The sequence below is a fragment of the Eremothecium cymbalariae genome, chromosome 3, assembly GCF_000235365.1.
Source record: "Eremothecium cymbalariae DBVPG#7215 chromosome 3, complete sequence".
Lineage (NCBI taxonomy): Eukaryota > Fungi > Ascomycota > Saccharomycetes > Saccharomycetales > Saccharomycetaceae > Eremothecium > Eremothecium cymbalariae.
The window spans coordinates 337,150-363,718 of NC_016451.1; the positions used below are offsets into that span (position 1 = coordinate 337,150).

Consider the following 26,569-nt stretch of genomic DNA (forward strand, 5'->3'; position numbering starts at 1 on the left):
AATATAATTGTATTCAACGCATTTACTATATATAACTTAGTTAAACCAATCTGCTTCAACATCATATAATACGTGATCTGACTGGTTTGACCCATTATATCAAAGTCTATTGAATTTATCATTAGGCAACCCTTTCAAAAGAGCGATCGAAAGTACATGTCAATGAAGCAGACCGCGTATGTTCATACATTACCTTTAGATATTTTTGCATATTATTATACTAACATTTACCAAGAGTCATCTTTATAGAGAAAGCCACGCCTTCCACTATCACTCAATTCCATGATGTGCTTTCAACCCATGTTATATCTGTACAAGAAAAATGGTCGTTTGAGTTGAAGACTTTTAGGTCCAGTGTAAAGAATATTCCCTCAGATGATACTAGAGTTATGTACTCTTTGACACTAACGCATCGTGATAATCAAACTGTAACTATAAAGAAACATTCAGCTATTGTCACGGGACATCATGTAACCGAACAGCTGACTTCAAATGGGTGTTCTACTGGGTTTCCAGAATCTTTTGATAACATCATAACATCTAAACTATCTAATATTTGGACGCAAAGACAGTCTATCAAAGGGGACTTCGGGAGTTCGTATAAAACTTCGGATTTGGTAGTTAGAGCGGCAAATGTGTTTTCTTCTAGTGGGTTTAAAGGATTACTCCTGGAATTGGAGGGGGATGAAAGCTCAGAAATGGATTTTGATACTAAGGTGGAGACCATACAGTCTCTTTTAGATGAAATATCGAGTCGGGAGTTTAAATTGAGCAAGGATAGAATGAAAGATACCGAACCAAACTTTTTGTGCGATTTAGCCTATCAGTATGTGAAAGTTTTAGATTAGGTGTAGTTTAGATTACGCAAAACTGTAATTGTCTTTGAAAAAAATGTGAAATGAAACCAATAATAACCTTGGGATGGATCATTAAATAAAATTACTTCCTAATTAGCTAGTTTGCTTAGCAAATCCTGAATGCTAGAAGTGATAGAATTTTGTTCATCCGGAGTAATGGCGGCGGCGTCCGTATTCAACATGGCAGTAGGCTCATAACCACTATTCATAACATCATCCGAGGCAAATACCTTAACTCGCTTGAGTTGAGGATCCGACTCATCTTCTGAGGACCTTTTTTTAGACTTGGAATCGTCGTCACTTTCTTCAGAAGAATTTTCACTATCAATTTCTTGCTCATAAGTGGGTAAGACATCGTCATTTACTGCTGATGAAGTTTGTACGTTAGATGGATCCTTCAAAGATAGTAAGAGATCTATTTCACTTATAGAGTCCAGTTCACTATTTAATACCTTTTTTTGCTCTTCTCCCAAAGTTTCTAAGTGCTTTAAAAGTGTTCTTCTCATATCGATTGATTTGTGTAATATTTCCTTCGCTGAGGTCGCAATTTTTGTTACTGTCTTGAAGTTCTCAGGATAAACCATACTTTTGGGATCAAGTGCATCCAAGGATTTCTCAAATTTTAGCCTAGTAGACTTTATGCTTGGAGTATATTTACCTAAAGATTGGTACAGTGATGTGATGTCTTCAATCTTACTGTCGGCATTGTTTGATGAACCGGTACTAGTTGGTTTTCCTTTCTTAATATGGTCCTCTATCTTGGCCAATACGTTCTCTGATAGGATTTGCCTCTGCCTCCAGATATGAACCACTCTTTTTACCTTCTTTTGTAGCTCCTGTGGCAAATCTGGAAATACTTGGCTAAATACTTCAGGTAAAACCTTACCAAATTCATTTCCAAATTGTAATATACGTTTATGTTTTGCCTGCTGGATAACATCATTAACTAAATATATCGCCAGCAGCTTCCTTCTTGTGTTAGTAGTCGTCATTAAAATGTATTTGGACCAGCTTTGGGCAACCACATGAGCTTCTTTGTATAATGTCAATAACCACTTAGAAGCGCCAACAATTGATTCTTGCGTCTCGTCCAACCCATTAAGCTTTCCAATAAACTGTTCCTCAGAAAATGACATCTTAACTGATATTTGTTAAATCCTTTTTATGTTTTATGGTTTGAATTAGTGGCCTTTATCAAGGACTACTTTCTAGTCTTATTTGCATGAACTTTCAAACTTTTCAAACATTATTGGCGAAGAATATCGCTAAGATACATAACGAGTGGAACATGGAACACCCTTCAAAGAAAGCAAGGATAGATGGTTTTGAGGAGTTGAAAGTTATATTCTTTAAATTAAATACGTTTTATACCTTTCTAATAGGAAGAAAGCATGTGTTAACGAGTTTTGAGACCCTAAAGGGTCCTATTGAACAGTCTATACACAGAGAGTTAAAGATAGAGGACCTTAATAAAATTGTAGTATTGATGCCAGGAGATGCTGTATTAAAATATGTTGACATGAACCAGATTTGCACTGAGACAAAGATCTTCGATTTTAATAAGGGTGGGTATCAACAAAAGGACAGTGATATCTTTGAATTAAAGCAAAATGACTTCGAAAATGAAGCTGAGGAAACACAGATATTATTATTCGAGTTTACTGATGGTATTATGCGTGGGCATAATACAAGAGCTGAATATGGGGGCCAGGTAAAGTTGCCTGAATACTCTGCTGAAGAAATGAAGAAGATGATTCTTAAGCGAAAACAAATATTTATCGAAAAACTAGAGACGTTTACCTCCAAAAATAAGGCAGAAGGTAGGGATCCTTGGGATGAGCTATCTAGGTTATCTCTAGAGAAACTACCACAGAAAACTGTCTATCTAGATCCAGTCGAAGCTATGATGAACGCGAAAAACAGGAAAACACATATCATTGTCGATGAGGAGGCTAATTCTAGTCGACCTACTATAGATGTATTGATCAAGAAATTGGAGTCTTCAGAGATTCACAATAATCAAATAAGTGCAACCCACAGAATACCTGCACGGAAAGCTAAATATGGTGACTTAAACTTTAAAATGTCAAATGAAATTTATCAAGCTTTCGAACACGACAGACTATATTCACATCAATCTGATTCACTGAATGCTATACATTCTGGTGAAAATGTCATAATAACTACATCCACTTCTTCAGGCAAATCGTTGATTTACCAGCTTTCGGCTATGGAACTTTTAAGCAAAGATCATAATTCTACATTCATGTATATTTTCCCTACAAAAGCCTTAGCACAGGATCAAAAGAGATCATTTCAACAACTTCTTGCAAAAATACCTGAGCTATGCAACGTAATTGTGGATACTTATGATGGCGATACTAGCCAGCAAGATAGAAGTTTTATCAGAAAAAATGCTAGAGTTATATTCACAAACCCAGATATTATCCATACTAGTATTTTACCCAACCACCCTAATTGGAGACACTTCTTAATGCACCTGAGACTTGTGGTGGTAGATGAGCTACATATCTATAAAGGGTTATTTGGTTCGCACGTTAGCCTTGTCATGCGTAGATTGTTAAGGATTGTAAAAGGGTTTTACGAAAATGCAAAACTGCAATTTATTTCATGTTCCGCCACTTTGAAGAGGCCAGTTGATCACATGAAGCACATATTTGGCATTGATCAAGTCACTTTAATTGATAAAGATGGTTCTCCTAATGGTGATAAATACCTTGTTATATGGAATCCTCCTATATTGTCCCAGCATCAGAGAAAAAGGCAAAATTTCATTCATGAGAGTGCCAAAATTTTAGTACAATTAATATTAAACAATGTTAGGACTATAGCCTTTTGTTATGTTCGCCGTGTTTGTGAACTATTAATGAAGGAGGTTAGAAATATCTTCAAAGAAATGGGAAGACTGGATTTGATTAATGAAGTAATGTCTTATAGAGGCGGCTATTCAGTGACTGATAGACGTAAAATTGAGCAGGAAATGTTTCATGGAGGCTTGAGAGCTGTTATAGCTACCAATGCTTTAGAATTAGGTATTGATATTGGTGGATTAGATGCAGTATTGATGTGTGGCTTCCCTTTGTCCTTAGCAAACTTTCACCAGCAAAGTGGTAGAGCTGGTAGGAGAAACAACGACTCTTTGACGATAGTGGTTGCAAGTGACTCTCCAGTTGACCAGCACTATGTGTTGCATTCTGAAGTTTTACTTGAATCCAATAATTCTGATGCATATCAGGAGTTAGCTCTGGATTTTGATAATGTTATGATTTTAGAAGGTCATATACAGTGCGCAGCATTTGAGTTACCAATCCGGCTTGAGAGGGATTCAAAGTATTTTATCAATCACCTCGAAGCTATATGTAAGAAAAGGCTGCAATGTGATAAAAATGGCTATCACTCAAGCAATAAGTATTTGCCATGGCCAGCAAAATTGGTTTCTTTGAGAGGAGTAGCAGAAGATCATTTTGCTGTTGTCGATATAACTAACGGAAAAAACATGGTAATCGAAGAAGTTGAAGCTTCTAGGACGACTTTTACATTATACGAGGGTGGTATTTTCATTCATCAAGGTTATCCATATTTAATTAAGGAGTTCAATGTCGATGAAAAGTATGCTAAGGTACTTAGGGTAGATGTTGATTGGTTGACAAGCCAAAGAGATTTTACAGATGTAGATCCTCAGGAAATTGAAATGGTGCGTTCTTTAATAGATAGTGACGTTCCAATATATTTCGGAAGAATCCAGACCAAAATGGTCGTTTTTGGGTTCTTTAAGATCGACAAGTACAATAGAATACTCGATGCTGTTGAAACCCACAATCCACCAGTGATCATCAATTCGAAAGGTTTATGGATTAACATTCCAAATATAGCTTTGGATTTAATAAAAGAACATCAATTAAATATGGCAGGAGGTATACATGCAGCCCAACACGCAATAATTGGATTGCTTCCTAGATTTATTGTTGCTGGCGTTGATGAAATTAATACAGAATGCAAGGCTCCTGAGAAGGAGTTTGCAGAGAGACAAACTAAAAGAATAAGACCAGCTAGACTGATATTTTACGATTCTAAAGGTGGAAAACATGGATCTGGCCTTTCTGTTAAGATGTTTGATCACATAGATGATATAATACACGGTGCTCTCCAGAGGGTCGAAGAGTGTCCTTGTGAAAACGGTTGTCCGGATTGTGTCGCAGCAGCATATTGCAAGGAAAACTCTCTTGTAATTTCGAAGCCAGCATCAATTATAATTCTTCATTCAATATTGGGCCATGATATATCGACATATATACACAGAATCAAAGATGGACCCGAGCCGACCATGCCGGATGTTAAGGTAGAAACAGTTCAGCCGGTATTAGAGCAAGTAAAGTTTGCGCCGGATTTCAGAGTTATTGATGCCAGGTGCAGCAAAGTCCCTAAAAATAAAGAATTGCTCATTACATCTCAAGAACATATAGACGCCAAGTCTAAACAGGAACAGGAAGCGCCTCCATCTTCTTAGTTGGCCATCAAAACATTTAAAATTAGTCAAACAAAAATCAACATATAGATATATATGCATTATTAGTAAACTTATGTATCACGATAGCAAAGTTTCAACAGCCCATGGAACACTTAAGGTCCTCAAATCTGTGTAAGTTTGTCCAACACCAACAAATAAAATTGGTATACCAGTTGCATACACCATATTTACCATAGTTCCTAACATATCTCCCACAGTATCACATTTGGAAATAATAAAAAAATCCAAAGTTGTTCCTTTGCCGAAGACTTGGTTAAAACTACGGGCCTGCTGAACAGAGTCTGTTCCAACCAATGCTTCTCCAACCATTATAATCTTGTCAGGTTTGGCTTGTTCTGCAAAGGATTTCAGCGGCGACATCAGAGTTGCATCATTATGTCTTCTACCAGCAGTATCCATCAGGACAACATCAAAAGCTTGCTCACGGGCATACTTGATAGCTTTTTTAGCTGTCTTTGTAACCAAATCAGATCCACCATAACCAGCTTCAAAAAGTTCTATAAAATCGTTTCCTGTTTTACCACGTTCATTCTTCGAACCACGTACGTGGTCTTCATCAATTAGCTGCGCTAAATTTTCCACATGAACGCGTAACTGTTCAACTGCTCCAGATCTGAAGGTATCGCACGCAACAATTAAGACCTTTAAGTGGTTCTGTAAGAGCCAAAAAGCTAATTTAGAGAGATTAGTAGATTTTCCAACACCATTGACACCAACAATAGAAAAAACATATGGGTTCTTGTTCCCATCTTTATCGCGATCTTCAGCTTTCCTTTGGATTTCATGGAGTAGATCAACCGATACACTTGGAGTTAGTAGATTTGTCAGGGATGTTCCTAATGACTCCCTTGCAGTGTTCTCCACACTAGTCCAGTTAGCTGTTTTTGAACCAACAAGATTTTGAGAAACTTGTGCAGCAAGATAGTCAGCGACTGTAGGTGTAACATTCTTTGCTATCAGTTGTTTCTTGAGCTTGTCTAAAATAAGAGAGAGATCGCTTTCAGTAATCGTTTTATTGCCTAACCAGTGCTTCTGCAGGAAGTCAAACGCCCTGCCTTGTGATTTCTTTTGTTGATTCTCCATCTGATCATTCTTGGACTGAACTAACAAGTCGTCAATTTGCTTAATCAAGAATTCACCGGTCTTGGTCCGAGTGCCAAACCCTTCTGTATCAACTGCTGCTAAATCGGAAGCGGTATTGCTCATTGAAGCCGGAGAAAAGTCTAGTGCTGATGATTCAGCCATAGCATCGTCGTCAATCATCCCATTAGCACCCCATTTTCTAGACTTCACGGATGACTGATTCTTCTTGGCTGCTGCTTTCTTCTTTGGCTGTTGCTGCTGCTGTTTCTCAGCCAGAGAATTGGGAGGCCTCGATACATTACTAGTAACCTTTAAGGATTCATACTTAACTGTAAAAAACTGCTCGAACTGCAGAAGCTTATCCTCCGCACCTTCCAATAACCATGTGTAATTATGTCTATTCTTTTTGCTCTTAGCGTGATCTTGATTCTTCCTAATAGCATCGTTCAGACCAAGAGAATCCCAGAGTTTAATAGCAATATTTAGCACCTGTTCTGCTTCTTGATTCAACTCCAAAGACTCTGATGAAGAATAGGAAACAACATAGTACAAAAAAGGTTGCTTAGTTTCATGAAACATAAATGTATGCGAGTCAACGGATAGCGTTGGAAATTTCGAATTAGATGTCGCTATCGATTGTGCAATTAGTGTATGAATGAATTTATTGAATTGCTGTTCAGAAAACTTCTTACCAAGTGCATTGTACTTACAGAGCAACTGGCCCTGAACAGTGAATATCGCCAACTGATCGATCATCGTTAACCAACTGAAATATCTGGTTTTTACATTCACTGATCTAAGACTCCAAAGTTATAAAATGCATTTTTTCGAAAGTCTTTCAACATTTCTTAATTGAAAAGGCGAAGAGACCCTACTGTTGGAAAGCTATACGGTTCACGGGTGATTGGTACCATTTGAGTAATCCTTAAAGTAATATAAATACTGTCTGGTTGGTAGCTTTAGCATTACCTCTTCATGTTCTATTCACGTGATGCATTTTTTACGGAAATTGAAGTCGACTTTTATGTTAGGTGAAGTTTTATGTAACTCATAGCATATCTTTTAAATCTAAAATTAATCTTGAGTTCTCTTTGAATCCTGTCCGCTTGTGTTAATTGTAAGGTCGATATAAGACGTCTCTAGGCAGCAGCTACTAGAATTAAACAGGAATACAGGGACGTATAAGTGGCGTTTATGCGAAAGAACTCGAAATCCAGCTATATATTTCATACCAAGGCCAAAAAATAGCTGGGGATACGTTATATACATTTTAGATGGACCACAAGCAAGATGATCAATGATAGCATTCCGGAGATTGACTTTACAAACATTTTAAGGGATAACCCCCATTTAGCAAATCGAGATAATGCAGAAGCAAATGAACTGGCTAGCGAGGGAACCTCGAAACAAGATAGTAATGCTGAAGAGACATTGGAGGTTGTTGAAAGTGATTTGAATTCAAATCCTGACCAAGATGCTGATGTACTATCGAATTGGGAACAGCACTCAGATGTTCAGTCTGGTATTAATGACGATTCTTTTGTCTCGGACCTTGGCATACCGGAATTTGACTATGGATCGTTGTTAAAGGCCAATCCTCATCTACAATCTAAAGTTGCTGTTGATTCAACGAAAGACATACCAAAGTTGGTTTCAACCACTGATAATTTATCTAGTAAAAGGAACAAGTCGCAAATACTTGGTTCTCCCACAGCTATCCGGGGACATCAGAGACTATCGAAGAAAAACAGAGAACCTCAGATTATTCATTTGTTAAAAAAGGTGGATTTAGAAACTACTACATTTTCTATCATCTTACCAATATTTTCTCTGCTTCGTATATTGTTTGCTCCTCCCGAGTGGAATTGGACACTTGTAAAAGTATGGGCAGGGTATTATATGTTAACGCAATTAAGTCTTCATGCTGGATATCACCGATTTTTCACTCATCAATCCTACCAATGTCATATTGCCGTTCAATTTGTGATGGCTATTCTAGGTGCATCATGTGGCTTAGGTTCTATTCTTCAATTTAGCAGTCAACATCTTGCGCATCACCGCTATTTGGATACAGAAAGAGATCCAAATTGCCTATCATTATATGGGTGGTGGTTTGCACAGTGGGGACATAAGTTATTTAGGGGAAATAGGAAATCTGCAAGATCAATCAAAGATTGTCTTAACACATTGGAATCTACATCTCGTGCCTCTTATAACAAAGAACAAAATGCTACAGAAATTGTCGTTTCTGCAAGTTATCCTTTATTAAAATGGCAAGAACGCAACTACTATCAGTTATGGATATTAACTAATATATTAATACCTTCTCTTTTTGCGAAACTGATATGCAACTTGTCTTACTTCAGTTGCATTTTTTATTTGGGTTTATTCCGCATGTCTGTCGTTCAACAGCAATGGTTACTAATAGGTTCATTGTGCCACTTGAAACGATTCCCTTTTGCATCTCAACCATTTGATTGTTCTAGATCAGCAGTTAATTTACCATTAGGATTTTTAGCACAAATACTTACCTTCGGTGAATCTAATCACAATTTTCATCATGCATTCCCAGGAGACTATCGTAATGGTGCAGCATGGTATGGCTTTGATCCAGCTAAGTGGGCTATACAACTTTTGGCATATTTTGGTTGGGCACGTAATCTGCACACTGTGCTAAACGAACAGATGAAAAAATCGATAGTCCAACAACATCAGAAGATTTTGGACGAAGAAAGATCTAAACTACTGTGGGGGATCTCATTTGACAGCCTTCCGGTAATGAGTCCTGAGCAATTTAGTGAGTTGGCACAAAAGTTATACAAACAGGATCGAAGGGCATTGGTTGTTATTGAAGACATAGTTCACGATGTAACACCTTTTATACATGATCATCCTGGAGGAGTAGCGTTGGTTGTCTGTGCAATTGGTAAAGATGCAACTCCTGCATTCAATGGTGCAGTATATGCTCATTCAACTGCAGCACGAAATTTATTAGCAACTATGCGGATCGCCAAGTTGAGCAAGGATGGAAGTAGTATTCAAAGAACTTCATGGGAGAGGCATTTGCTAAATGATTCCAAGGGTCAGAAAATCGTTCGAAGCAGCAATCAGGCTACTTATACAAGAATAAACCATTATGCGGCAGGCGCTGCATGATAGTCTGGCCCTTTTATCATCTCCACTTTCTCTTCCATACATATTTACACACGTGTGGCTCCATCAGTAACTATGCAAGTAGCGCTCATAAAGTTGTTTTTTCATTAAATCTACTATGTTTTACTGCAACAACATCGTTATTTAAAGACAACTATATCTCAGTTATGTATTTACAAATGCCCAATAAATTCAATCCAAAAGGAAATCCAAGGAAATTCCTGGGGTATAACCATCATCGCTTTGCTGTGCTGATGATTTTGCAACTTTTGGGCCGTGATGATCCCCTACGGGCAGAGTACCAGTTTTTATAGAATCTTCATCCGGAGCATCATCAGAAGATGATGATAGTGAGGATGACGAGAGCTCATCACTATCATCGCTTGAACTATCACTAGAACTTTCTTCACTCGAAGATTCATTCTCTACTTTAGAAGATGTACCTGCTACAATCAACCCTACACTCTTCAGCATATCCAAGTTCTTAGTAATGTAAATAGTAGGGAACTCGATCACTGTCTTGTCTCTAAAGAGCTCGCCAATACAATGTTCAGATGCCAATTCGACAACTTCTTTAAAATCCATAAAAACATCCATTTCTTGACGATAAGTCCTAGCATAGAATTTCAATTGACTATCCACAAGTAATTTTGATCTATTTTCCTTCACCATATCATCCTTCTGGTCTGACAGTTGAAACCATTCCGCACATTTCTCAAAAACAGATTTTCCTATACAGCCTGTCAATGCAGTACTCTCTTTATTTCTATGTGAGATATGACTCCAAATCTCCCCACTGTTGTCTGGCTTTACTATAACCCATTCAATAGTCCAAACAAAGGTGTCAAGCGAGTTGTCCCATTTACTTTTGTTCCGTGTTGCCCTCTGCATGCCCTTGGGTAGAAGCAAACACTTCACTCCTCTTCTAAATACCCTAGAGGGTTTACTAACACGCCCGTTCCCATTATAATGCTGACTATATGGATATACAATCTTTTTATTTTGTTCACTCCATCCGTTTTTAGTACCTGCAGCTTTCTATCCATATTAATTAAAAAGTTATAATCACGCTGTATTAATGGGTTCATTTGATCAGCTGTATTAGCATTCTTCAGATTATCACTAGGAATGTACTGAGTAGGTTCATGTGCAATCCCAGAGCAGTTTTCTTGTTGCTTATGCTGCTGTGAGCATGCTAATGAGCAAGTCCTCATCAAGCACTTAGGACATTTGTATTTTAATTGCCCACCTTTGCAAATATCGCATACCAAGCTTGTTCCTTCCACATTCATCATATGATGAAGATCTAATAACACTAGCTTGACTACTTTATTAATACAAAACCGTTGCTCATCGCTGAAATAGAATTAGCGGAAAGAGATGCTATTAACTTTTCTCGAGGATGAAAAGTAATGCGGGCATTGTGTGAATCAATCACATTCAGCCCAAATCAAATGAAACCACTATTTATATTACAAACACGGCTCAATTGACCTTCATCCACAGTTTAAGAGCGTCTGCAAGCTCTATAGTGGACCTAGTCTATCGCTTATGTATTGAGGTCAAATGTTGTATGTATATTCATCGTAAGGAGTGACATTTGATAAGGTTCTCATATTAACCCCCCTATGTAGCTGTAGCTTCTCACCAGAAGCCTACAGCAACCCCGATTAGAAGACAAGAATAAGAGATATAATTCGCCTAGGACATCTTGGCGAAACGCTTCTGGAATCCACTAATAACTCTATTATGGTATGTGTATGATTGTGATCAATTTTGGCACTTCTAGGCAGATACTAACATTTTATATTTGTTTAGTCACAGTCGAATGGTATCGCAACGTTGTTAAAGGCTGAGAAAGAGGCCCATGAAATCGTTGCAAAGGCCAGACGGTATAGACAGGAGAAACTGAAACAAGCAAAGCTAGATGCTTCGAAGGAAATAAATGAATATAAGGCTCAAATGGATCAGGAATTGAGAGATCACGAGGCTGCTAATGTTGGTTGGGCAGAAAACCTAGAAAAAGAGGCTGAAAGAAAGGTTCAAACAGAGCTAGAGCAAATCAAACGCTTATCTTCACAGAAGAAAGATGCAATTGTGTCTACACTCATTACAGCGGTAACGAAACCGCAGCATGAGGTACACATCAATGCATCGTCGTAGGCATAAAGGTGGAGACGGTTATCTAATATATACACTTTTTCCCAGATAGTAAGTTCAGCGGTGACTTGTATGTATCTTTATATATATACATATATATATATATTACTCAAAAACCATCTTCCTATGATTTTGATCCAGGTAGAAAGTACTGTGCTCTTTGAAACTTGGTGAAATATAAGCACGCATGTTATGTCTTCACAACAAAAAAAATTAGAAGGGTTTTTAACACTTTTAAGAATGCCATACACATGCATATCCTGTGATTCCATATTCAAACTGTTATCTGTGCATATAAGCAAGAATATTTTCCGAATAACAGAGGTAACACAGTGCTGGTTGGGTCTTCTATTGTAATGCAGTAATGTCACAGATCTATTTGAATTCCTCAATGTTAATGCAACTCAATGCCACTGTGCAAGATTACCTTTCTGATTTGTTCCAGCACTACATAATTCCCGAGCAGAATTTGAATTACACGCAGAAGGTGCTCGGGTTTGGTACTACAACTGTACTGATGGCTTTGGCTACTCTATATGTCGTTTACAAATTTGGATGGAACAATACGTTGCATCCCGTAAAGTTTCAAATGCCGATCCCAGAACAAGCTCAGAAGCATTGGAAAGGTAAAAGATTATCCAATCCATCTCTTAGTGATCCTCAGCAACGTAACTTTATACAATGTTATTGTCCAGCCACCGGCCAATTTCTGGGAACGTATAAGTCAATGGACAAGAACGATATAGATGAAGTTATCAAGAAGGCTGCAGACGGGCAGGAAAGTTGGTGCCATACATCGTTTGAGCAACGTATCCAGGTCTTGTTGACGTTGCATGAATACATCTTGGCAAACCAGGAATCTCTGACTCGCGTAGCGTGCCGTGATTCAGGTAAGACTATGTTGGATGCTTCCATGGGAGAAATTTTGGTAACGTTGGAGAAGTTGAAATGGACTGTGACGCATGGTGAAAATATCTTGAAACCTTCTAGGCGTCCGGGACCCACGAACTTCTTCATGAAGTTATACAAGGGTGCGGAAGTTCGTTATGAGCCCTTAGGTGTCGTGGGTGCTATTGTGTCCTGGAATTATTCTTTCCACAATTTACTGGGTCCAATCATTGCAGCAATTTTTGCAGGTAATGGTATAGTCGTTAAGTGCTCAGAACAAGTTGTTTGGTCCAGCGAATTTTTTATCTCCATTGTAAAGGAAGCCCTCAGTGTATGTGGTCACGATCCAAACTTGGTACAGTTATGTTACTGTTTTCCACCTAGTTCCGAAGACGACACTGCAAATTATTTTTCAGCACATCCAGGTCTAAGGCATCTGACCTTCATTGGAAGCAGACCAGTCGCACTTCATGTACTAGCCAATGCTGCTAAAAGTTTGACCCCTGTTGTTGTTGAACTGGGAGGGAAGGATGCATTTATTGTGTTGGACTCAGCTACTAATCTTGAATCTTTATCCTCGATTATTATGCGGGGAACGTTCCAATCAGCTGGTCAGAACTGCATTGGTATTGAGAGAGTTATTATATCAGATCAAAATTATGACAAGATGGTCAAAATACTGGAAACCCGCATTGCTACTTTGAGACTGGGCGCAGACATAGACAACCTGGAGGATATTGATATGGGCGCGATGATCAACAATAACAGATTCGAAGAACTTGAAGCTTTGGTCCAGGATGCGGTTAGTAAAGGCGGAAGGCTCTTGCATGGTGGTTCGAAGTTTAATCATCCAAACTACCCACAGGGGAACTATTTCCAACCTACACTACTTGTTGACGTTACACCTGATATGGAAATAGCTCAAAAAGAGGTTTTTGGCCCCATAATGTCGGTTATGAAGGCACGAGACACAGAAGATTGTATCCGCTTAGCTAACAGCGCTCCATTTGGTTTAGGCGGTTCCGTATTTGGCGAGGACTACGGTGAGTGTAATTACGTTGCAGACAAGCTGCACACAGGCAACGTTGCAATCAACGATTTTGCTACCTTTTATGTGTGCCAGCTGCCCTTCGGGGGTGTTGGAGGATCAGGTTACGGTAGGTTTGGAGGTGAGGAAGGGCTGCGAGGTCTGTGCAACGCAAAAAGTGTCTGTTTCGACACTTTACCTATGATCTCCACGAAGATCCCAGCCCCATTAGACTATCCAATTAAGAGTACCAGTAGTGCTTGGAAATTCGTTGAGAGCTTCATCACCGGAGCTTATACCAGATCTACGTGGCAAAGAATCAAATCTATATTTACATTAGCCAAGCAGGGTAATTGACATTATATATAGAACAGTACTCAGATATTTCGTGCATAAGGTAATCAGTTCATGATTTTTTTCTCAGCTTGTTTCAGCTGTTCCTGTAACTTAAGCACATATGTCTTATGCAGCTTCTCCACATCTTGAATCACCTTTTTGACTGAATCATTCTTCTTCTGCAATGCCTTCAAGTCTCTTAGTACCTCACCTCGTATATGGCTTAAAGAATGGACATTAGAAGAGCCCTTATACTCTTCAAAAACCTTTTTCAAATCCTTACACAACTGTTGACGCACCTCAGTAGTCACTGGTGGCAGAGGGATTTTTAACTGCTGCTCATTATTCGCAATCCTCTCGGGATTTAAGTTGAGCCCTGATGCGAGAATAGCACTGATAACCTTCTTAGTGTATTTAGGATCAAAAACAGTAACTGTTAATGAGTTCCTTCCCTTTAGAGATGTGGCTGCCAAGTCTGTAAATTTCATTTTCTCCGTACCAACGGTTAAATGATTGAAGATATTACCATTTGCCACTCCCAACTTCTTATCCCCTAGTTTCTTTTTGCATACCTCTAAACTTGCCTTGAACTTCTGCTCAGCCTCTTTTAAATAAGACTGTACGTCGACTGCTTCAATTGGTTCAGCTTCAGCTCCCGATTTGGCACTTGTACCATTACCACTTCTTCTAGCCAACAGAATCTTGGCCCCGGAAAGTGACCGTACTGATTTGCCAACTAACGTGAAAGATTTTAACATTATCATAATTGGCTCTTCAATCCTTTCTAGTTATCTACTTTAGCTGTTATAAGCGGGAAGCATATTAGTTAAGTACTATGAATGTAAATTATTAGACAATTCCTGTTTTGATCCGATTTTCAACATACCCGTTAAATTTCAACGCCATCGTTTTAGACGCATTAAGAGGGCAAGCTGCAATAAGCTGACAAGATACCAGTGAGATAAATAACGGTTAAATCTTCATTTCAGAGTTGTTATTAAGTGATTTTGCTATTTTCTAGTCTATTGCTCGAGGTTAAAGTGTAAAGGGCATCTTGTTGAGCGGTTTTATTTATGGCGGGCAGTGCCGTGTCAGCGAGTGGGATTGTTGGAGGAGTTGGTAAGCCGTAGACAAGTTAGAACCTTTTTGCTCCAATATGCTTTGTTTTACATATACGAAATAGGTAAATCTAGAATATACATTGTATTTTGAGTGGGTATTGTATAATGGAGTCCTCATGCACCTGTAGAGGTTACAAGCATGGCATACAATATTTCACGGTTAAAATTATTAATTGATTATATATAAAGGTAGGTTCTATAACGCTTGTATCGATTGGAGTGGATATGAATCATTTTGTGGTGGCTATAGAAGGTATCCGTGGGATTTGTTTTATTTTAAGAGAAAGTAAGCTGTTCATAAGAAGATGTCGGAAATTTCTATAGGTCGTTATTTATTTGAAAGATTAAATCAAGTAGGGGTTAAAACAATCTTTGGTTTACCTGGGGACTTTAATTTGTCGTTGTTGGACAAGCTATACGAGGTGCCAGGGTTGAGATGGGCTGGGAATGCGAATGAGCTAAACGCAGCTTATGCCGCCGATGGTTATGCCAGGGTGAACGGGATGGGGTGTTTGGTAACCACTTTTGGTGTTGGTGAATTATCCGCGATTAACGGTATAGCTGGTTCTTATGCTGAGTGCATTAGTGTTTTACACGTAGTGGGTGTACCATCAACCATGGTTCAGGCTAAGCGGCTGTTGTTGCACCATACCTTGGGTGATGGTGATTTTACAGCTTTCCATAGGATGTATCAGCGTATTACCAAGACAACTGCCATCCTTTCAGATGATGCTACAGCAGCCTCTGAAATCGATAGATGTATTAAAACTTGCATAATGACACACGGACCTGTCTACTTGGGTGTGCCAGCGAATATGGCTACCGCTACTATAGATGCGTCTTTGTTGGAGACTCCAATTGACCTGTCGCCAGAGCTTAATGACCAAGATGCAGAAAATGAAGTGATTGATGCTGTTTTGCATTTGATTCAGAATGCTCGAAACCCAATTATTCTTTCTGATGCCTGTGCTTCCAGATATGATATAAAGGAAGAGATCAAAACGCTAATTGATATTACCCAGTTTCCAACTTATGTGACCCCAATGGGTAAAAGTTCAGTTAATGAACAACATCCAAGGTATGGTGGTGTCTATGCAGGTTCCATATCTAAACCAGAAGTGAAGAAAGCTGTTGAGTCTGCTGACTTGATCCTGTCGATAGGGTCTTTGCTAGCTGATATGAACACCGGTAACTTCTCTCAATCCTACAGTACCAAAGACATCGTCGAATTCCATTCTACTTTTACTATGATCAAGAATGCCACTTTCAATGGTGTCCAAATGAAGTTTGTGCTGCAGAAATTGGCTGAGAAAGTAGGAGATGTTGTGCAAAACTACGTACCCGTTCCAATCGCTTCTAAACCAAGCCCAAACAAGCCCCTAGATCCTTTAACACCACTGGCACAACAGTGGTTGTGGAAAGAGGTTAGCACGTTCTTGAAAGAGGGTGATATTGTCATTGCAGAGTCTGGTACCCCAGCTTTTGGTATTAACGAGGTCACACTCCCGACTGGCACGCGCTGTATTTCACAACTCCTGTGGGGGTCAATAGGATATACTGTGGGAGCCTGTCTTGGCATTTGCCTTGCTACACAGGAAATTGATCCAAGTCGGAGAGTTATATTGTTCATCGGTGATGGATCTTTACAGCTGGCTGTACAGGAATTATCAACAATGATCAGGTGGGGATTAAAGCCCTATTTGTTTGTATTGAATAACGACGGATATACTATAGAAAGATTGATACACGGCCCTGAAGCTCAGTATAACGATATTCAGCCATGGAACCACTTGCAGCTGTTACCGGATTTTGGTGCAAAGAATTACGAAGCTGTCAGGATATCTACAGTAGGTGGATGGAGTCAGCTAACGCAAGACCCAGAATTCAACGAAAGCTCCAAGATTAGATTGATCGAACTGATATTACCAAGACTAGATTCCACAGATGCCTTAGTTAAGCAGGCTAAGATGATTACTGATATTAACTCCAAAAGATAGGGAGTAGGATTTATCCAGCTTTCAGCACTCTTGTAATGATCGTCTATATTACAAAGATCCTTAAATTTGACCCTAAACAACGCCTTCAACTTTTTTTTGCTGTTTTAAGTTTCATTATGAGTTTTCTATTTATCAAACAAGCTAAACTTAAATGTAAAAGTGCCGTGGAACAATGTGGTAATATACTCCCGCACATATGTTACCTGTGTGCTGACGTACATAACAGTGACGTAGCAGTAGCGGTCGACTAGTACAAGTATAAGAAGTATTAAAATACGATGTAATGGTTGTTATCATACATAAAAGTGATATTAAACAAAAATGGAAAGTTTAGTTAAAGGTACTAAGTAGGTAGAAGTAAATGAGAACCAACCAGCGAAGAGTCAAGTCTACTATTCTCTACTGGTAAAGGGGTTCAATGCACGTACGGTCAAACAAGGCAATGCCATGCCAATTTCAGCCCTTAATAAAATAGGAACCTGTTCTAATTCACGTATCTCTTGTATACAGTTCTCACCTTCTCTTCTAATAGTAACATCCTTCAAGTAAGCGGCCAGTGGATTACTGTCACTAGGATCAACAGATGGGATGTCTAAATTAGGTGGTTCGATTTTCAATTTAGAGAACTCAGCTATTAGGTCACCCCTGTAAAGACTCGTTTCTTCACCCTTATTGTTGATCTGCACGGACGCAATTTCTTTGCTAGTAGAACTAAATTTGTTTCTGATGGAACTCCTGTACGATTTTGGATTCTTCTCATCCACTGGAACAAAGGTAGCACTATCAACACCCTTTTGCCAATACAAATCTAATATTCTGTTATTGCTGTCATATTCAGCTTTTATTAATGGTAACTGGTCACCATGGACTCTTTTTTCAATACCTAATTCAGGGATAAAAACATCGAATGACGATTCATACACCTGCAAAACAGTAGCCATAATTAACAGCTGGCCCGTAGCATTACCCATGTCATTGATAGACTTGCATAACAACAAATGAATGGCTTGCTCTTGAGCATGATTTGCACAATCCTTCTTAAAGTTGCAATATTCTGACGTGATCTTCAAGGAATCAAGATCTTCTTTGTAATCAGTGCCGTGAAGGATTGACTTCAGCTGTCTATGAACAACATGATCAGCATAACGCCTTAATGGAGCAGTGAAGTGGGTATATAAGTGCATGTTTAATGAAAAATGGCCATACTGATCGGGTTCAACTTTGCCAGCAACAAAATATCTTGCACGGTTCAAAGTTTTAAACAATAACAATTCGATACCAAGGCGAGTGCTATAATCTTTAATGGATAGAATAGAGCCTAATAGGGACTCAGGAGTAGTAACATCAACGTTGCAACCAAATTTTTGAACCTTTTTTTTGAAAAGCTGAAGCTTCGTTGAAATCGGTGACGGTTGCCTTCTCAAGAATGCGGAAGCACCAAGTTTGATGTAGGTCCTTTCGGCGACAGTACTATTAACTTTACGTTCAATTTCTCCAATAACAGCAGCAGCAGGGGTCTTTTTTAACATATTGAGATCCACCTTGACTTTTTCATCGTCTAAAGTATCCAGTAAAGCTAATTTAGAAGACAAAGTGATTGAATTATTATCATCCTCATAATTTAATCTTTCACAATAGAACTTGATGGCAATGGAGTTGATCACATTGATAAAACTACTTCTTTTTTCAGGTGCCTTTAAGAGTTCTTTATTCAATCCATCGTAAGTTGATACCATATGAGGTAGAACTAAACCTTCGCATATCCGACATGATATGACCCCAAAATTATTTGCATCCAAAGTATAAATGACCGAAATTGTAGGAGAGTTTTTACCAGGTTGAAAAGTTAAAAATTCATTCATGGCTTGAGGTAGCAAGTAAACGGTTTTCTGCGGCATGAACACAGCAGAAGATCTCTTCCTAGCTCTTCTGTCCAACGAAGAACCTTCTTCAATATGTGCAGTCACATCAATAACATGGCAACCCAATTCTATTCTTCCATCAGATAGCTTCTTCACATGCAAAGCCAAGTCCGAAATGTTCCCGTTTTCTGATATGGCGACAGCACCTTCATAAAATGGTCTGCTTCCAATTTCAGTTGCAGACAATTCAACCGGCTTGAAGGTATCTCTTTCTTTAGTACGATTTTGTGGGTCCAAATATTCATCGGATAAAAAGTTGTTGTCTCTTAAAATAGCATCGATCTCAGCAGTTGGGTCATTCAACTCGCCTAACTGTGATACCAAAGTACCAAAAGGATGTAAAGATGTGATTGGCCAACGTTTGATAGAGGCAACAAACATCTTGTCAGTGTACCTTTCGGCGTTCTCGACAAAGTCCTTCGGAGCCTGCTCTATTGGTATAGCGATCAATGGAACCTTCTTGTCAGTTGGCTTAAACCAGACAATCTTTGGTTTATGAGGCTTGTCAGAGTTATTTGCTTGTTGGGAAGGCCTTAACAAACCTAAAGTACCACTGAACAATTGACCGGGAATACGATCCAAAACTGCTACAACGTGACCTGCATATAAAGGTCTGTACTCATCATTTATTTCTTCCTCTTCGACTAATAATAAAGATTGTCCTTCAACTTCAACGTCATCATTCTTCTTTTGAGTTGGGCGCTGCTTTAAAGAACCTCTTCTCTTTATAGCACCAGAAAAGTTTCCGATTGCGTTATCTTCACCCTTGTCAGACGAGGTATTCGTAGATTGAGAAACACTAGAAGAAGGGGCGCTTGCAGTGACGATACTAGATGATGCATCGTTGTGGTAATCGTCCTTAGAGTCTAAAGGTATCAAATCTTGTTGAATAGAAGCATCCTTTCTTCTCTTCTTCTCCTCTTTTTCCTTCTTAGACTCCCAAACATCATCGACCATAAGTAGTTCAACGGCGACTAAATCACCTTCAAGAGCTCTGTTACGGTCCTTGGATCCACATATAAAAATATCAGCGTCCAACACGCCATCAGTGGAGACCCAAGCATCAGATCTATTCTTCTTATTGACACGCAGCACACCCGCCACTAGCCTACCTTCCTCAACCAACTGGGGGATATTTGCTTGGGGTAAATAGGGAGCAAACAACGACTTGCGTCCGTTAGAATTGTTACCTCCTGCAGTTGAAGAAAAACTATGAGTAGATGCATTAGATCCACGAGATCTATGACCGGGTTGAAAAACAGGGGGTGGTTCCAATGTAGCAAACCCCTGGTTGGAATAAGACTGTTTGTGAAAAGAGGATGATTGGGACTGTTGCTGTAAACCTTGTTGTGCTCTCCAGTTAGAATTAATCCCAGGCGGATCTTGTCCCCTCGAATTTGTACGACGATGAGAGTTATGAACTGCAGTAAATTCGTCTTGATTCTCTTTGTTGAAGGGTCTAGGTGGGAACTGAAAAGCCTTGTTGGGAGATATGTTTGAGGTGGCACGAGAATGGCCCTTGGGATTTTCTAGAGGGGTGGACGGGAACTTGAAGGTGGATATATTTTCAGACGAGGTGGGAACTGCGGTAGCTGTACTAGAATCGGACGTGGATATGTCGGCAGCAACATCGATCTTAATAGAAACATTACTCGATCCATTACCTGCTCTCTTGGCCTGCTCTTCAGCTGCAGCCTTCTTCGCTTCATTTAAACCTAAAGAATGCCTCCTAGCATGCCCATAAACACTGGATTGAGAGCCAGTTCTCCTATGTGAGGCAGGGTTCGGGAAATCGTTGTTATTGTAGTACCCAGAGTTATTACGAGAATGCGATCTATTCTTGTTCCCATTCGCGCCTGGATTGGTATTATACTGCGGCTGCGGCGGTTGAGGAAGGAACGACATGGAGCCAGCCCCTGCAGGCGAACCTGCTGCCCCACCGCCCATTCCAGGCGCTAGATAATGACCTGCTTGCTGAGCAAGTTGTTGCTGGTGAGCTAAAAGTTGCTGCTGCTGCACTTGAACAATTTCCAACTGTCTTTGTAAAGTAAACTGTTCGATCATAAGATTCGTCAACTCAGATGGCGATTTTCTATGCGCAATATGAATCTGTTTAGGATTGTTCCTCCCACTTGTAGTGGCAACAAATTTATTAGCCGCAAGATCCTCCTGTCGTTGATTCCCAATATTACCCATCATGGTGAATGGAACAGAACTAGTATAGCTGGATCGGACTATAATATATACAATAAAAGTGAAAAATTGCAATCTTCCTGCAACCTCTTGCCAAAAAACCGTGACAACGAAGAAAAACGAAAAGAATGATACTAGACTTTGTCAAGCAATCGATTACCCGATACCACGATGAATGTAATGCGCTTTGAATACCCTCTGATACTTGAATCCTGATGCCTTTTTACCTCTTTCTATTGCGTTAAAATTATCCAATACAGATTGAAAGCAAACTTGATGTTGGGCAGAAAAAAAAAGCTGTCGGTAAATCAAAGCGTGGAAAAGAAAAACGACTGGACAAAGAAGGGCTTGAAGCAGATTTAGACCAGGATAGTTGCTAGCTTGGCAACGACTTAAAGTCCTGATACCCAGTGATGGTTGATAACTGGAAATTTCGAGGGGGTTTCCTTTCTCAAAGTTCGCTGCAAACGCTGAGCAATCTTTAATAATAACCAGATGATGATCGGGTGGCAAAGTAAAACGGAAAAAGGGGCAAATATCTTGTTCTTGACGGAATCGACTAAACTAGAGCAAAATTAGTGACAAAAGGAACGGCGATTCAAGTGGTTATCACGACCTTGGAGGGGACGTGTGTGTTAGTGGTGTATGTAGTTCTTTTTTTTAGGATGTTACTATATATATTTGGTGACGATAGTAAATTGTACTTAGGCAAAACGAATTAGTTACCGAAAGACTATCCCTATGGGTAAGAAAGAAGGAAATCAGTCAAGAACGGCTAAGGTATTTGATAGTGCGTAATTGGGGGTAAGAATTAGTTCTGATGGAGGTGAGGGTAGGCAGCAGTAAGTAAGTTAGTGGAGGGGAGGGTATGTGTGCGTATATCCATGTATGTGTGCGCGCAATGATATAATTGGATAGTGAACGTAGTGAGTAGTGACGCTACGGACAGTAAAAGCGAGAACACATTGGTATCCTTTTATGCGTAAATCTAGACGAAAGGTTATTAGAGGTTAGCAGGTGAGGGGTTCGGGAGGGGACAAGGGGTGTGTTGAGAGGGTATGTAGGGCTGCAAGGAGTCGGACCGATTGACGGTTTTATGCATTTGAACGAATACGATTAGTAAATAATGTTTGTGGGTCTAAAGATCCCGAAATTGTTAACGGAGATGATTAGGCAGTTAGTGACCGCTTTCAACAGAGGGAGGTAGTATTAGTATACCTGATCCGTTACGCAAAAAAATAAAAATACATATGTATCAATATTATACATTGTCAGTACTTATTATAATTATTACTACACTGGAGTATACATATCCCCGGCCCCCAATATTTATAGCAATGAATGGGCCGGGAAGGTATGGGTCATTATTAATATTAATATTATTATAATTATTATAGCTAGCAGATTTGTAACATCTCTCTATTGTATAGTTAGAGGAATGGGAATGACATTGTAACCTTCTGGGTATACCTGCTGGTTTCAGACATTTTATTATTCGTAGTTTGAAGGATATTTGAAATCCGTTAATTCGTAAAAGTTCTCTTTGACATTTCTAATGCTCACGAACCTGTTTAAGACATTTCCAGAACCAGCCTTGTCATCAGTGCCACTCATTCTGGCGCCACCAAACCATTGTTGTCCGACGACAGCTCCGGTGGATTTATCGTTAATGTAGAAGTTTCCTGCACTAAAGCGTAGTTTTTCATCTGCCAAACGGATAGCCGCACGATCACGGGCAAAGATTGAGCCAGTTAAACCGTACTTGGTGGTGGTGTCAATGGTTTCGCAGATGCTTTCGAACTGGGAGTCAGGGTATTTGTAAACAGTTAAAATAGGACCAAAGAATTCTGTGGACATAAATTTGTGGCGAGGGTTATTCGTGGTGATGATCGTAGGTCCGAAGAAGTAACCCTGGCTTTTATTGTACTCACCACCGTAGATTATTTCTAGTTCTGGGTCTTTTTTGGCTTCTTCAACTGTACTTACCAGTTTGTCAAAGCTTTGTTCGTGAATAACTGGACCCATAAAGCCGTGTAAATCTCCGCCGTTCAGCTTGGAGGCAGATGTGTTGACAGGTTTAACGGAGCTGAGAGTCCCGACTAAATCGGTGAGAAACTCATGTGCCTTAGATTGGGGGAGGTACAGCCTGGAAGTAGCAGAACATTTTTGACCTTGGTACTCAAATGCACCCCTCAACGTAGAGAGAACAGCATGCGGCAAGTTAGCAGTGTGATGAATTAAATGGAAATTCTTCCCACCAGTCTCACCAACTATTCTTGGGTAATCTCTGTAGGTTCCATCAACAACACCATTTTGAATCTTACCGTACAGACTCTTGAAAACAGCGGTGGATCCTGTAAAGTGCAAAGCAGCGAAGGATTCGTCCTTCAATACTTCATCTGTGATCTCAATAGGGTTTCCAGGAACAAAGTTAATCACCCCTGGAGGTAAACCACATTCTTCCAAAACTGTTAACATTAAATAGTTCGAGAGAGCAGCGCTCTGGGATGGCTTCCATACTACCGTATTACCGAGCAAAGCTGGCGCACCAACTAAATTTGCGGAAATCGCAGTGAAATTGAAAGGTGTCACTGCATATACAAAACCTTCTAATGGCCTGTACTCCGCTCTGTTCCACACCCCAGGGCTTGATTCAATAGGTTGTTGGTTATATAACTCCTCCGCATATTTCACATTGAAACGGAAAAAGTCCGCAACTTCAGTAATACAATCTATCTCTGATTGATACACATTCTTACCTTGACCCAGCATTGTGGCGGCCAACATATCATAGCGGTATTTTGTTGATACCAAATCTGCAGCCTTTAAAAACACTGCAGCCCTATCGTAGAATGGCGTTTTATACCATGCTTCCTTCGCATCTTTAGATGCTTTAATAGCTGCTCTAACATCTCCCACTGTAGCCTGGGTCACATCTGCCAACACTTGAGAATGCAAGGCAGGATTCACTTGCTGAAACGTAGTCCGCTTCCCAGAATTACCATAGTACACCCGCTCCCCATTAATCACCAACGGAACGTGCAAAGAACTATTGTTGAACTTTGAGATCGATGCTCGCAACAAATCCCAATCCAATATATCATTCTTGCCAAACGCCTTCACTTGTTCATTGCTTATCTGTTTTGGAGGCTTCACGTGGGAAAGTTGCACTATCCTTCTCCTCGAATTGTGTACAAAACTTCTTGCACCCAGCATCATAAAAACTATGTTATCCTATATATATAACTTCCTAGTTAATTTACCGAATATATGCAATGCGCAAACCAAAGACAAAATGATCAATTACAATATTATTCGGGGAATGATTAACAAAGACCTATATTCATATATATATATATATATGCCTTTTTCCCCACTACGCTATTCATTAATTCTATCTTTTAATTGCCCATTTTTATCTAAATCTTTCTTTTGCCATTATTAAATCCTTGTATTTGATCTCAGTTGGCCTGCATGTCCTCGGGAATGCGGTTCCGGAATACAATGTTCCTCGATGAATCGTTGTCCAGCGAAATCATCGGAAAGCAGAATCCGACCAGGCTCGAGCACTACAACTGCGATGACACGTCGAGCAGACCAACGATTCAGGATATTTCTGCAGTGGATGGAGAAGCAGCGTCAGAGGCGACGTAATTATGTGGTGCAGCCAAGGAGATGGGTACTGGTGAATGCGCGGGTGGTTCAGTGAGAGGGGCGAGCTTTGCAGAGCCATAGTAGCTTTTTGCTCGGGCGAAGCCAAGGATGAAGTTGGAGCTGAAGGACCATATGAGGGCTCCGATTAGAATGGATACTAGTGCTTTCCATCCTAGTGGTTCAATGAAGGAATTTATAACATCACCAAGCAATCTGGCGCTAAGAGTTGAGCGAGCTCTAAAGAAAATGTTGTTATCTCGTATCATGCATTTCTCCCACTCGATGCATTTCAGTTCTAGAGCGGGTACTCTTGTGTTAGGATCACAGAGGTTAGCGTTGTAGTTTTGTTTGCAAAGCCTGGACTCGTAGTCAAGTTCGTGTTGGGTGTGCCTCCAAGTGGATTGGAGGTCAGATTTGAGGGCTTTAAAAAATGATAGTAAGAAGAATCCGAATACGAACGCGGTGATAGAATTCAAGGCAAGTTGCAAGTATGATGTGAGAGCATAGGAGTGTTTAGAGACTGGATGCGATCGACGGGACCAAGGCACTGGAAGTTGATAGGGATGTGCTAATTTCTCTTTGTAATACGTGTGGGTTGTTGCAGAGGAAGGGGTAGGGTAGTAGTAATGATGATTGTTCACTTGAACCTGAACAGATCCACTGTAAAATCTACGCTTTAGCTCTTGCAACTGTTCATCGTAAAGATCTATATTTCTTCCAGAAGTGTATCCAGCACCATTGGGTTCTTTCGGTAGGTCTGAACGAGAAGAAAGAGTTCTGTTACAACTCAAATCATTAGAACCCGCAGTAGGGCTAACAACCCTTGGACTCGCTATACCTTCAAGCTCCCGTGTTGCAGCTGCAACACCCAATGTTGTTGGCGAAAACAATGCTTTAATCACGGAGCCCGTACTCCCACCTTCTTCCTCTTGCTTCAACTGCGACCCCACCTGTTCTTGGTAATCTGTAGTCTCCTGTAAATCATCTAACAAATCCTCATCTTCACACTTTAAACTTTGCGACGCCGGCTCTTCCGGGTCAATATCCATCTCATCACTCGTATTATCCACCAAAGCAATCGTTTGCCGTAAAGGAGAAGGAGAATTTGGGAAATGCGACATTACTTTCGTCATCATACCAATAGGCATCATACTCATGCTTTCATTATCACCATTAACTGCCCCTCCATTAGAATCATTAAGAGTTAATTTGGAAATTGCCGAAAGATCCAAACCCTGTAACGTATCTTCTGCACATCCAACCTTATTTTCTTCCTCCTGTCCTGCAATGGATAACTGACAAAATTCATCCATCATCTTAGAGGCTCCTTAAATCTTCAAAATCCCTCCTATATATGCCCCTATGATGATGATATATATAACCCTTCACCAAAATTATATAAACTGCTGTAGTTGTTATGTACAATTTCCTAATACAAATTCTGTCCTGTGCGGTACCTTGCGCAACTACATCATCGTGCCATACGAATACAATGGTGATGAAGCTTCATGAACATTATCCACAATAATAACCTTAGTCCTAAAAATAGGCCTAAAAATAGGGTGAATTCCGAATGCGTGCTCGAGCCAAATGGAATGCAAGATAGCCTGATTCGCATAATTGGGAAAT

The 26,569-nt window shown here is 39.8% G+C and overlaps 12 protein-coding genes and 1 further gene across 12 annotated transcripts; 6 read left to right on the top strand and 7 right to left on the bottom strand.

Annotated features, from left to right (window-relative positions):
- Positions 1 to 162: 162 nt before the first annotated feature.
- Positions 163 to 848, top strand: SRB2 (Srb2p; the record flags this gene model as incomplete). Its single annotated transcript, XM_003645445.1, has 2 exons — positions 163 to 176; positions 236 to 848. 2 exons carry the CDS (start codon positions 163 to 165, stop codon positions 846 to 848), a joined length of 627 nt encoding a protein of 208 aa, XP_003645493.1.
- Positions 849 to 946: 98 nt separating this feature from the next.
- On the bottom strand, positions 947 to 1,993 carry RTT103 (Rtt103p; the record flags this gene model as incomplete). The annotated part of the gene is made up of 1 exon (XM_003645446.1): positions 947 to 1,993. One exon carries the CDS (start codon positions 1,991 to 1,993, stop codon positions 947 to 949), a length of 1,047 nt encoding a protein of 348 aa, XP_003645494.1.
- Positions 1,994 to 2,079: 86 nt separating this feature from the next.
- Positions 2,080 to 5,385, top strand: HRQ1 (ATP-dependent 3'-5' DNA helicase; the record flags this gene model as incomplete). Its single annotated transcript, XM_003645447.1, has 1 exon — positions 2,080 to 5,385. One exon carries the CDS (start codon positions 2,080 to 2,082, stop codon positions 5,383 to 5,385), a length of 3,306 nt encoding a protein of 1,101 aa, XP_003645495.1.
- A 78-nt stretch (positions 5,386 to 5,463) lies between these two features.
- On the bottom strand, positions 5,464 to 7,245 carry SRP101 (Signal recognition particle receptor subunit alpha; the record flags this gene model as incomplete). The annotated part of the gene is made up of 1 exon (XM_003645448.1): positions 5,464 to 7,245. One exon carries the CDS (start codon positions 7,243 to 7,245, stop codon positions 5,464 to 5,466), a length of 1,782 nt encoding a protein of 593 aa, XP_003645496.1.
- Positions 7,246 to 7,779: 534 nt separating this feature from the next.
- Positions 7,780 to 9,645, top strand: Ecym_3180 (acyl-CoA desaturase; the record flags this gene model as incomplete). The annotated part of the gene is made up of 1 exon (XM_003645449.1): positions 7,780 to 9,645. The coding sequence occupies one exon, from the start codon at positions 7,780 to 7,782 to the stop codon at positions 9,643 to 9,645; it is 1,866 nt and encodes a 621-aa protein (XP_003645497.1).
- Positions 9,646 to 9,834: 189 nt separating this feature from the next.
- Ecym_3181 lies at positions 9,835 to 10,934 on the bottom strand (the record flags this gene model as incomplete).
- Positions 10,935 to 11,391: 457 nt separating this feature from the next.
- On the top strand, positions 11,392 to 11,805 carry VMA10 (H(+)-transporting V1 sector ATPase subunit G; the record flags this gene model as incomplete). Its single annotated transcript, XM_003645450.1, has 2 exons — positions 11,392 to 11,394; positions 11,461 to 11,805. The coding sequence occupies 2 exons, from the start codon at positions 11,392 to 11,394 to the stop codon at positions 11,803 to 11,805; spliced, it is 348 nt and encodes a 115-aa protein (XP_003645498.1).
- Positions 11,806 to 12,166: 361 nt separating this feature from the next.
- On the top strand, positions 12,167 to 14,074 carry MSC7 (meiotic recombination directing protein; the record flags this gene model as incomplete). Its single annotated transcript, XM_003645451.1, has 1 exon — positions 12,167 to 14,074. The coding sequence occupies one exon, from the start codon at positions 12,167 to 12,169 to the stop codon at positions 14,072 to 14,074; it is 1,908 nt and encodes a 635-aa protein (XP_003645499.1).
- Positions 14,075 to 14,118: 44 nt separating this feature from the next.
- On the bottom strand, positions 14,119 to 14,811 carry RRF1 (Rrf1p; the record flags this gene model as incomplete). Its single annotated transcript, XM_003645452.1, has 1 exon — positions 14,119 to 14,811. The coding sequence occupies one exon, from the start codon at positions 14,809 to 14,811 to the stop codon at positions 14,119 to 14,121; it is 693 nt and encodes a 230-aa protein (XP_003645500.1).
- A 668-nt stretch (positions 14,812 to 15,479) lies between these two features.
- Positions 15,480 to 17,171, top strand: Ecym_3185 (alpha-keto acid decarboxylase family protein; the record flags this gene model as incomplete). Its single annotated transcript, XM_003645453.1, has 1 exon — positions 15,480 to 17,171. One exon carries the CDS (start codon positions 15,480 to 15,482, stop codon positions 17,169 to 17,171), a length of 1,692 nt encoding a protein of 563 aa, XP_003645501.1.
- Positions 17,172 to 17,563: 392 nt separating this feature from the next.
- SSD1 (mRNA-binding translational repressor SSD1) lies at positions 17,564 to 21,289 on the bottom strand (the record flags this gene model as incomplete). Its single annotated transcript, XM_003645454.1, has 1 exon — positions 17,564 to 21,289. The coding sequence occupies one exon, from the start codon at positions 21,287 to 21,289 to the stop codon at positions 17,564 to 17,566; it is 3,726 nt and encodes a 1,241-aa protein (XP_003645502.1).
- A 1,488-nt stretch (positions 21,290 to 22,777) lies between these two features.
- On the bottom strand, positions 22,778 to 24,502 carry PUT2 (1-pyrroline-5-carboxylate dehydrogenase; the record flags this gene model as incomplete). Its single annotated transcript, XM_003645455.1, has 1 exon — positions 22,778 to 24,502. The coding sequence occupies one exon, from the start codon at positions 24,500 to 24,502 to the stop codon at positions 22,778 to 22,780; it is 1,725 nt and encodes a 574-aa protein (XP_003645503.1).
- Positions 24,503 to 24,891: 389 nt separating this feature from the next.
- BRL1 (Brl1p) lies at positions 24,892 to 26,256 on the bottom strand (the record flags this gene model as incomplete). Its single annotated transcript, XM_003645456.1, has 1 exon — positions 24,892 to 26,256. One exon carries the CDS (start codon positions 26,254 to 26,256, stop codon positions 24,892 to 24,894), a length of 1,365 nt encoding a protein of 454 aa, XP_003645504.1.
- Between the last annotated feature and the right edge of the window lie 313 nt (positions 26,257 to 26,569).